The sequence below is a fragment of the Plutella xylostella genome, chromosome 12 (assembly GCF_932276165.1).
Source record: "Plutella xylostella chromosome 12, ilPluXylo3.1, whole genome shotgun sequence".
Taxonomy (NCBI): Eukaryota; Metazoa; Arthropoda; class Insecta; order Lepidoptera; family Plutellidae; genus Plutella; species Plutella xylostella.
Window position 1 is genome coordinate 11124723 of NC_063992.1, and position 12284 is coordinate 11137006.

The 12284-nt window shown below is 36.8% G+C and overlaps 1 protein-coding gene across 1 annotated transcript; it reads left to right on the forward strand.

Moving 5' to 3' along the window:
- Window positions 1-2004: 2004 nt before the first annotated feature.
- On the forward strand, window positions 2005-12051 carry LOC105396062. The gene is made up of 2 exons (XM_048624673.1): window positions 2005-2270; window positions 11621-12051. Exons 1-2 carry the CDS (start codon window positions 2079-2081, stop codon window positions 11759-11761), a joined length of 333 nt encoding a protein of 110 aa, XP_048480630.1. The 5' UTR covers window positions 2005-2078; the 3' UTR covers window positions 11762-12051.
- The last annotated feature ends 233 nt before the right edge of the window (window positions 12052-12284 follow it).

Sequence of the window (12284 nt, forward strand, 5' to 3'; positions counted from 1 at the left end):
GACATTACATTACGGTAGTCTGGTGCGCAGATATCTGACTACTTTACTGAGAAACACCACCAAACGCTCTAAAACGACTTACAATCTGTAATAGCGATGCCAAAACTATTCTTAAAATAGGTAAGTAGGTTTTATTTCGTGCCTTTAATTCTTCGGCATAATTATCATGTTTATTGAAATAGTGACTAGAACTCCTGTATTTGCAATTTTCTTGTGTTACAGTGAACGGTAATTATTCGATCATCTAGGTCAAAGTAATTACAACTCTTTACCGGCGGTATAAAACCTTGATAGTTTACGAAATCATTCTTATGCACAATATAGCGCCTAAATATTTACACTTAGGGGCAACAATCAATTAATATTGTACCAATCAGATAACCGTCACACTATTCATAAAAATCATTACAGTCGTCGAAATATAATAGGCCCGGTGGGACAGCTACACAAATTTGGTATTTACTCTTGATTAACTTGGTGAAATACATAAAAAGACACAAAATCTGGCGTATTATTTAACGGCCGAAAGAAAAAAGAACTTGTAAAGCATCAAAAGTTACTTATTGTTTAGATTTTTTATGATTTAGATTTGAAACCAGCTGTCATCCCATACCATTTGGAGCTGTCCGAACGGGCCTCTTATATTTCGACGACTGTAAGTTGGCATGACTGTTCTTCAGAACTCACTCCACAGCTCGTAGGTATTTATCACCGCGTCTTCTGCAGCTATTCTGTATTATAAGAACACGGACAATGATGGAGTCGGAGCTTCGATAGCCTTGGGTCAGTATGTGAGATCCTTTCATACATGTTTATATCCAATTTCCTTCCTAGATGACCACATCTATCACTGAAGGGCAGCAGTAACGGCATTACTCGCTTTGTTGTGTGAATAAAAGATTCTAAATCTATTCTATCCGGTGAATAGTACCGATGTATTAACAGTTTAACGTAATTAGGATAGAAATTGCTGGGATAAAGAAATCAATAAGTAATTAAAAAACATATTGTTGAGACGCGACCGGACACAGCTGGAATTCTAGCAAGAAATGATGTTAATTTAGCAGTTCAGTATGAAGTAAGTTTATTGATATAAGAAGTTACAATTATTATCTATGTTTTGCATTATGCTCTCGATCACAACAATACATCCTAACTAATATTATAAATGCGAAAGTAACTGTGTCTGTCTGTCTGTTTGTCTGTCTGTTACTCTTTCACGCCAAAACTACTGAACGGATTTGAATGAAATTTGGTATACATACGATCTAGACCCCGGGAAAGAACATAGGCTACATTTTATCCCGGAATTCCCACGGGAAAACTTTTTAAGGTGAAGCGCAGCGCGCGGGAACAGCTAGTACAAAATATATTATACGAATGTATTCGATATTTATATCCAAAATAATATAACTTACCGAACTGTTATCGAATTGCTCCGGCTCGTTATGATAACCTTTATTATACTAGCATACTGGAATAATAAATTCAAACTTATATGTTAGGTATATAATGTATAATTTCGAACAATACTTTTTGGCCGAGCGGATATAGTAGTAAGTAACACAATAAACTTTGTTGAGTGAACATAGTAGGTACATACTTTTAGAGCTACAATAGATTTTTATATACTGTAAGTATATAAACCTATAAATTCCAGTTGTCAAGTCAAACCAATCTCAGTGTAATGGCATTTTATTCATCATCACTTCAGCATTTTATTATATTGAAGTAAAATAAAAATCGAAATAAAAGAAATAAATACAAAAGTTATACGATTTAACGTGTGTTCTTATTTGTATGTTAAGTAGATATATTGACTCACATTATTAAACTGTGCCAACTATTTGATCACCAGTCATATTCACAGGTGCAAAGTTCACATCAAAATTGAGCCTTAAACGAACTGACCAATCGCCTCTAAGTTCTCCTTGGGCATAATTTGTTTTTTCCTTATTAGTGATTCACATCATACGTAAGGTAAACAGGCCATTCCAGTTTCCAACAATCGCTTAGTATCTTGGTGACCGTTGAACCGTGAACATATTATTATAATATTGTTTTTTATACGTCTAAAAATGAGATCGCTATTATTCTTGTTAGCGGTGGTTCTGGCGTGCGTGTCGGTGAGCCATGCGAAGGACCTGATCGTGGGCACCAGCTTCAACAACCGGTTGCTTCATCAGGTCAAGGAGGAATACAATGCGATTCCTCTGAAGAAGAGAGTGAAGGAGTTCTTCTTCTCAGACCCCGGGCAGCAGGTGATCAAGGTGAGTCTAAAAATATGTGATCAGCGCTAATAATTACGAAGTTTCGCAGAGCTGTCGTGCGTTTAACCTTAAATGGAAATGAATGTTCCGCAGTGTAGGCAGGTAGTAACAGCCTCTTGGAACAACCGCTAGTGATAGAATCAAATGAATGTATGGCATTACTCGTACATAGGTATCACTCCGTGATTAAACGTTCATTGGATCATCACAAGAAACTTTTTTTTAAATAAGATTTGCCACTGAAATGTTATTCGTAGTCCAAGATCAAATTTCACCGCCTCTTAGTTCAGTTAACCAGTACCTACTGACACCAACAAAATCGGCTCACTTAAAAGCAAAGGTAACTTTATAAACCATAACTATAATTAAAATTTGTGACTAACTTTTCCGCGCGAGATTCGCGTTGCTTTTGAAGAATTTCTAGCACTATAATAGCATATTTTTTATATTTATAAAATGGTGCAGTAATTTTGATAGGCTATTTATTACAAACAATTAAATGTTTCCTGTTAATGTCGGAAAGCTCAATAATAAATTGGTAACCAAAATGAATTACTTATTTGAAATTAATTATCATCAAACCATAACTTTGTTAAAATCATTTCATAATTACCTAAGTACATACGTAGTTACATATAACCTATTTTGTGTAATTTTAATTAATAAATGTATTTAAATGGAAGTACAAGATACACGATGCCACTTTATTTCTGACGTTCCGGTTGATAGTACGTCTAGTACATGTTTGACAGTTTGTCAAAAACTATAAAGTTTATGTTTTCTTGCGTATATAGTGGCGTCTTTTGACAGATTAGGTATGCAGATGACAGAAGAAAACCTAATAAAAATACAAAACAGTAGTTTCAATTTATACTACTATATATTATATGTAGTGTCGCGAATTTATCACCATAAAGTCGAGTCACTAACATGGGTAGATAGCAGGTAATGTAGATATTTAATGTTTATGTTTAAGAGAGCTCTCTCCGCCAACAAACTATGTGTCTATAGTTTGGCGGATTTATATTGTGTAATGTATGTATGTATTTGAAAAAAAAAAAAAAAAAAAAAAAAAATTCATAATGAATCTAAAATAAATTTTGATTGATGAATTTTATTTACCATTTCAGCGTTTGTGCCATCATGAAAGTTACTCAATATTTCGTCTGGTAGGGCAAAACACCCAGTAACTGACCACCTTAAGGGAGTTGTTCCAGTAATTTATATGTAGCGGGCTCAATTCTTATCGCTTATTAAATCCGATTTTTGTTTTAGAAACTAGAATAACAGAGCTACATTCCTGAGTAAATAGCAAACATGTAGAAGTTACTCATTTTTTTATATATTTTTGCAAACCAAAAGTAGTGATTTTCCCAGTAACTGACCACTAAAATCTAGTAACTGACCACACTCGATGCCAGTAACTGACCACCAATTTAAAATGGTTTAAAAATGGAATTATGATTAAATCTTATTATTATCTATTTATTTGATTACTTCATGTAATAGTACCGATCCTCTGGTCTCTTTTAATGTGTGACACATCACGTTTGCTCAAGGTTTCTTAACTGAAAAGTGCATTAAATTAATTAATCAGATTAATGCATAATTTAAATGATATCTTATCCTAATAATCAATCATTTCTTTATTAAAAACACAAGTTTATGCATTTTTGTTAAATACTAAAAACAAAGGAATAAACACACACGCACATAGTGAACACGCATTTTAAATTTAAAGCTTTCAGGGAGATTAAGTGGCCCCAATGTAGTACCTTCAGATAAGTCACAGAAAGGGCGATTTTGTTTGTCTGGAACAAGCCAGGATCAGTAAGACAGGCCCATGAAGCATTCATGGTGCCAGAAACGAGCATTTTCTTAAATATAAAGTAGCGAATCCAAGCGCTAAAGCAGGTCTTTTCCATATTCGGTATCAACTGATGAGGAGGAGGAATTGTGGCGGATTGTATTGTCGGCCTGGGAAAACATAAATTCCCCGCCGGAAAAGTAGGCCCTTTCCCCGCCGGTCCTTTCAAGGATGTAGGACCAGAGACAGATGGTTTTCATTATTGCTGAAACCCCACCCAGAGACTTTCAGTGCGGCCAAAACAGTCATTGAGGCTAGCCATTGTAATTATGACCGAATCAGATATTGGGGGTTAGTTTTTCAGGATACAAAGATGGATGCCTTGACGAACGGGATTTCAATGACTTTGTTGAGGATTCAACTGGAATATTTAGGATGCTGTTGAAACGTGCTTTCGTAGGTAAGTATTTGGCCAAAGACAGGAGTAGTCATTTCTGCAAGGGGGACAGGGAATATTTGCCTCGTTGAAGAGGCGTCACTGAAACAGAACATCGCTGTACTTTCTGCATTTTCCGCTGCTGGACTAATGTGTCTGCCAATGATAGTATAGCGTTGCCAGTGGATTCAGGATAGTTGTGGTATCGGTTCCAAATGGCTGGGGTGTTGGTCGTGGTAACAACTTATAGAAGAATGCCCCATTTCTTGTGTGCCAATTTTACCGTTCTGTTTGCGAATCCACTGGCCGTTCATAATGCCATTGAAGGGCGTGTTGGTGCACCGGCTGAGGGTACTAGCATTGTAGTGATGCTTTCTTTTTCCTATTTTGCTGAAGTGGCTTTGCCTGTCTTTGGAAAAATGTGGAGGCGCGTTTCGTCGGTAACGTATATTCGGGTTGGGTCATTAATAGCGTCATTGAGGTCTTGTTCGCCAAGTGCTTTTGTGCTCGGGGAACCAATTTCATCTGGTTCACAAGCGCTGGCATTGGTTAGGTACGCCTTCAGCTGTTCTGAAGATAGCATTTGAGTATCTTTTCATAGAGTGAGATGGTGAAAGCCATTTGTCTCCTGGTCTTGCATTCTTGAAGGGACTGCTCCAAGGATTATCTTTAAGGAAAAATGGTGATATCTGTCTTTATCCTGGATAATCCACATTATCCTAGGCTGATAGTATGCTCCACTAGCGTTTTTATCTTCATCAGCTAATACCAAATCTTGAACAAACTTGGACTTTGTGTTTGAATTCCCTACATTTTAAAAGGTGCTTGCATGTCACCCTGAATTATTTTGGAATGTCTTGTTGATCCTAGTTTGTCTCAGACAAGTGGAATTGCCTTTTCTATACTTTTTTTGCTATCTTGGCGCTTCTTCATCTCGCTGAAAGCTGTAAAAATATATCATATATAATAATACCAGTAACTGACCACCAATTTACCCAATAACTGACCACCTATGTCAGTAAATGGAAGGAGTGGAGATAGAATGCTCATATTTTGACACAAGAAAATGGCACATATGAGCTTTAATATTACGTTCTTATTTTGCCTAAATTCAGCTTCAACCAAAAATCCCAATAACCGACATAGGTGGTCAGTTATTGGAAAATCGCTGTTTTGTCGTCCAGTAACTGTCCACCCCATTAAAAACAATCAAACGGGAAATAACAAGCTGAATCTTATTAAAAACGTAATCTTTATAATTAAATCTATATGGTATATTTTTTTCTTTCAATGATTTAAATTTTTTTCATGGTAAATATTACGATCTAAAAATTCACTTACCTTAACAAATACGTTAGTCACAACTGCAATTTACTCGGTTCGCGCGCCAACTGAACTTTTTCGATCGCTCACTATCCATCTGTTGGCGGCTGGCAAAATCTTTTGTATCAGTAATGCTCTCAATGAACCACAAAATAGACTGGATGTTCACAAGATGGCCCTGCTTGGCTATATTTCTTATTTATTGGAGTTGAAGAGGATGGTGGTCAGTTACTGGCACATGGTCAGTTACTGGGTGTTTTGCCCTACATTATTGTTAAAACTCCACCCTGTATACAATTATCTAGCACGAGTATTTGATAGAAATTCGGAGTGGTTGTGAAGGTAAACACGGCGTGTGTTTGATTTGAACTATCAACAAGTGCAAAATTAATGGAAATAGAAATTGAAGTAGGTATTTTATTAATAGAATGTACTAGCCTAGTTTGATTTTGTTACAAATTGAATATCGTTATGTTATTTTAAACTGTCTTTTTTTCAAATTCAAATCTTCTTCAGTCTTTTACTCTTACATTAACGAAGATTTGAATCTATTTCATCGCGATTCCAAATAGGTATACATATCGCGGGCTTCATGGCAAAGGGGCGTAAGCGCAAAAAATCGATTTTGCGTTTTTCATGCCAATCGATTCCTATACTAGTAATACACGTTCTGTAATTTTTTTGAAATTTTCAGTAAACTAGATTTTGAGATATTCATAAATAACATAAAGGCGTATACGATGTATCAATAATTTTGTGTCGTGTCAAAAAGGCGTATAGACGGCGTATAAACATCAGTAGGACACATTTCAATAATTTCGCCATGTCAGAGAGGCGTATAGACGGCGTATAAGAATCAGTGGGGCGCATTCAAATAATTATCGCCATGTCATATAGACGCATGTGCATTTTTTTAACAAAATAAAATGACAATATGCTTTCACTGTTGATATTGATGCCTAGTCCTTTCCAGTCCAGAGTTTTAATACATCTTCCAATGCATCACGGAACAGTATCGGAGAAATTACGTCCTCTTCCCTCACGCCCCTTTGCCTATGGATAGATCTTGTGGCTGGTTCTATACTTGGACAGTAATCGTTTCAGTGTCATTAGGCACTTCAGCGCCTCGATGTATCGTCAATCTATTGGACATATCTGCAAGGATGCCAGAACAGCCCAGATCTCGACAGAGTAAAAATTTTCGTAGTCTACGAAAGCTAGGCACAGAGGCCGATTATATTCTTCCTTCTTCTGTATAATCTGCCAAACTGTGTGTATGTGGTCTACGGTGCTATAACCCCCACGAAATTCGGCATGCTCCAGCGGCTGAAATTCATCAAATCAAGTCTCGTGATGACTGTTATAAATGTACATAAACATCTTATTCACGTGGTCAAGAGTGTGATCAGTCTATAGGTTTTTAAGAGCAAATTTGTCTCCTTTCTTGAAAAACAATAGACCTACACATCTGGGGTTCTGGCTGTTGCGCATGTGAAGCGTACAATCGTGCATTCCGGCTCAGATTCGACGATTCTGCTATGGCTGGTTGTCAATTTTTTCGTTAGGGTCCCTTCAAGTCGCCTGGCAAAGACATTCGATCCCCGGTTTTGTTTAATAGCTTCTTCAATCCGGAGTGTGTTAAACCACTGGAGGTCACGATGAAAATAGCCTTGCGTATCATTTTGTTGAGAGCCTCTAGTTCTGACGGAATGGTCCAGCACATGCCGTTTGGTCTCCGTAAGTCCAAGAGTCCCCCCTGAAAGCTTAGACTTCCTTCCCGTGTTTTACATTGCACAGAACCTAGTGCCATCTTTCTGTATTGCATTGATCACGTCGTTGCAGTGGTCTGGCGCAGAGTTGGTCAGAGGGTGGACTTCATCAGTCGCCGTTCTTCAAGCTTTAGGTCGATATTCAGAGTTCCTCTGAGTATACGGTGATTAAACCGACCTGAGATATCTGAATATGTGCCTCTTAATCAGTCATGATGATGAAATCGATTTCATTTTTCGTGACAGAGTCCGACTTGCACCAGGTCCACCTTCTTTGGGGCTTCTTTTTGAAGAAAGAGTTCATCAAGGAAAGCCCCTGCATTCTGCGAAGTTCCAGCCTCAGCCCTCTGTCATTTCTTTAAGGAGTTTTTTGAGTTTATGTTCACTTAATTAAGAGTAAATTTTGTTTTAACAGTAATTCTTGTTTTATTTTGTACTCTTATTGTTTCTAATAAATTATTCTGTGTTTTTTACAGCTTTACTATGTATTAAATAGATACTTAAATAGATTGTTATTTTTTTATAGGCGTATCATCTCTCTTAAATTGAGAACATCTGTTAAATTACGCCATGGCAAAGGGGCGTATGAAATTCGAAAAAAATAGAAGCAGTTACATTTTTGGTTATATTTTGCTATCAGTATATTAGGTAAATGATTTAAGTGTAAAACAAATAAAATATATATAATATAATTGGATAACAAATAAAAAAGTTTGTTTATACGCCCATTATTCCTATACATAATATGATAAAAAAAGGATAGCAATACAATAATTTCCGTCAAGGCAGATAGACGTATACGCCATAAAGTGTACTTAAAGCATAGATATTATAAAAATTTAGTTTTAATTAAAACAAAAAATAATTAACTAAGGTATATGCAAAATTATAGCAAGCTAGATTACTTATTTAAAAAGTTATGATGTTTTTTTGCTCTCCTGAAAAGTAGGGTCGATGCGCATACGCCCCTTTGCCATGAAGCCCGCGATATACAGATTCATGCGTATTATGTTCCTAAGGGCCAGATTTTTGGGCAACTTTAACCATCAGTGAAGTTACTTGTCAAGCACGAATTTCGGTCGTTTTTAACTAAAATGGTAGCCGTTTTGACCAATGGTTGAGTTAACTAGGGATCAAAAATCTAGCCCGAAGACGAAGGTTGATCAATTGATCATGCCATGAGACGCCTACTCGTATGTTTTATTTAAGACAATTATATAAAAGGGCAAGTTATTGAGGTTCAATGAGCTTTTAGTATGGAAACTTTGTACTAAGAATTAGCTATTGAAGCGGAAGCGAAGGTCGTGAACACAGTAAGAATTATATAAAACATACCTATATTAATTAGTGTTGCCCAAATTCAGTCTTGGTCTTGCAGTCTTGGTCTTGTTCTTGCGTTTTTGCAAGACCAAGACCAAGAACAAGACCGCGTATTTTTAGCAAGACCAAGACCAAGACTGACCGTGCAAGACTTGAGCAAGAACAAGACATAGCCTGCAAGACTCTTGCGTCTTGCAGAGCGCTATTTCACTGAGTAGTTAGGTGTAACAGTTCGGTGTATAGGTAAGTACGCTTAGGAATTCTATGAGATGCAAAAAACTGTATCAAAGAAAATGAAAAACTGGACCTATGCGCATTACGACTAATACCATAAACATAGCCGGCTGTCCCATTTTAAAACACAGTAACAGCCATGAGACAAAATGTTCAGGAGAGCCAAAAAACGTTTTTGTACCTTCATTTCAATGCCCTGGTAAAACTATGATAGATATCTGAACAAATGTAAGCTTAAAAGAAGCGGCAAAACCTAGGCTTTATATACAATACTATTTCATTTAAATATGACTAAAATTGTTGCTGTAATGCACAAAAGAAAACACTTACTAGGTTTTATATGGTTTTCTCACCCTAAAACCGCCCTCACTGACCATTTCATAACCTAGTAAGGGCCATTATTGTGTCATTTAAGACAAGTTAAGTATATTGAAATTGCAATAATTGCGTAATAATTTCATTTTTTATATGTTTGGGATCCTTCACATATTATAAATCCAATTTTGCAGCACTTTTACACGACGGCACTATAAGTAATAGCTGAAATACGGGCATATTTTTATGTTTGTTTTTTTGTTTTATGTAAATGAATTAAATAGCCATATTCAGAAGGCTCTAACATGAAAATTATTTATGGCTGCCTTCAATTAGACAATATTTCCTAAATTTCTATCTAAAAATCAGTTTTATAACTTGTTTTTTTTTTTGTTTATGCAAAATAGGGCTAGTAGAAAGGTTCTAACGAGAAAGGTCTCTATAGCTTTTATAAAGAAGACAAAATTTACTTATGTTCTACTTTTAATTCAACTCTCTAGGTTTCATTGGTGCAAAGATACAGGTTCTGAAATGTCTGATATTTTGTTCGAAAAAAGTGTTAGTAATAATGTATGCCATTTGTGACTTACTAAAATTAACGGACGAAAATTGTCCTTTGCTGACCATTTCAAAACCTAGTAAGCGCCATTGACCATTTTAAAACCTAGTAAGTCATTTTCACTTACTGTGTTTTAAAATGGTTGGTGGCTCTTACTATGTTTTGAAATGGTTTTCGTGGCATTTTTGATTTCGCAGGGTGGAGTTACTAGGTTTTTAGAAATTTTATTTTCGTTTCTAAGCGGTTTTTTGATATTCTGACAATGCAGTTTTGTGCGGAATCGCCTAAAATAATGTATAAATCAAAGACCCGTTTTTTTTTAAAGTTGGCGGTTACTGTGTTTTGAAATGGGACAGCCGACATAGCGAATAAAAAAATATCTATTATAATCAAAAAGTAAACTTTAATAAATAGTAATAGACTAATAGGTAATTGCAAGACTTGCAAGACTCTTGCTGCAAGACCAAGACCAAGACTGGGAGCGCAAGACCAAGACCAAGACCAAGACCAGGTGTATTGGCGCAAGACCAAGACCAAGACCAAGACCAGGTGTATTGGCGCAAGACCAAGACCAAGACTGGCTAAGTCTCGTCTTGTTCTTGCATTTGGGCAACACTAATATTAATCCCACTTTTAGACAAAACTAAAATCTAAATCAGAAATCGCAAAAAATACTGTTTCAAAAATTTACTGTCTCTTTGGAATGGCTCATCGTGTGCCACAGAGTTATCTGACTGCCACCATTAGGTAAATAAATATGTAAATCATCAGGGGTGGTCAGCCATATCTGTATCTGAGTGTACACCGGCTGCATTACGTCAACGATGTCGCAAGCCGCAGCAATAACCACCGCGATGTGTCACTTTATGTCTATTTACTAAATCATTTACCGTCCGCTCTTTATGTGCGTGGGAAAGAACCTGTTGTATTTACTAAAGTCGAGTGAGCAGCATTTTAAAGCCTCTACCAACGATATTGTAATACGAACTAGATGAACTGTCAGTGCATTTTTTTTCTATGTGGGCGTAAGTACCCGCACCTGGATATCTCGAAGCATATCCCCAAGGTCTCAACTGCCTTCCTAAGGCAGTTGAGACCCACCACGCTGGTGCACTAGATATGCTGGTTTCTTCACGATGTTTTCCTTAGCCGTAAGTGCGATGGTGACCTTATAATAATTGGTACAATGGTTGTCATTAGGTTAAACTTAAAACGGTGTGACAATAAACAAAATGCAGACAGGTTTTTGCCTTGTTTTTGTATGTGGCACAAAATCTTGTTCGTATATTATAAGGTACTGTGGCGTTACCACCACCACATTAACAGTTAAGAATCCTTAAGCAGCGTCGCTGCTTATAGATTGTTAATTGCTTATGTGTGGGCGCCTTCCATGCACCTTTGCGCCGAGCGTCCATCCGCCGGCTAAACTAAGTTAGTTCGCATAGTTGAGGCAGTTTTTCATACGTGCGTCCACCGCAAACATGCACTATGTCGTACTAACTTAGTTTAGACGGCAGTGGCCGTTCACATTTCACGTTCCTTAGGTGTCGATATCAAGGCCTAACCTCCCTATTCCCTCGTCCGCAGGGTGTGATAGCGCGCGACCTGGACCACACGGACGCCTCCGCCTCCATCACGGCCGGCGGCGTGGGCTTCAGCTACGTCAACATCCGGATGAAGAGCGAGCGCGGCTCCGGACTCAACTATCAGATCGAGATCTACGCCTAGAGACGTTACTAGTAGTTATGAGTAGGGGGGTAAACTGGAGTGATTCTGAACATAATTTAATCATAGTACCAAAGTCACAAGCGAGAAAGAAAATTCTAAACTTTAAACATTTTTTTACTGAAAAATCTTGCAGTCGGAAAAACAGTGAGTTTGGAAAAAGACAAAAACTCGATTAGTACCTATCTACAACGTAGATATTAACTGAATTTACGTTCCGATTTAAAAATCGAAACAGAGCTTTGTATTAAAATAAATAAGAGTAAATTAAATAAATATTTATTAAACCACAACCAATACTCATTTTAATTTACTATCTCCGACCTTTTCATAATACTTAAGTATAGATAATATACTCGTACTCATCTACATAACATAATACTCATCATTTCAATAAACGTTCCGCCACTGTAATTATTATAAAATCTCTCTGAAAATTCGCGCAATAAATCGAAGCAGCGGCCATAAATAAAGCAACGTCAATATCTCCAATTTAAAGATTCTCCCACATCGTATAAAATGTGTT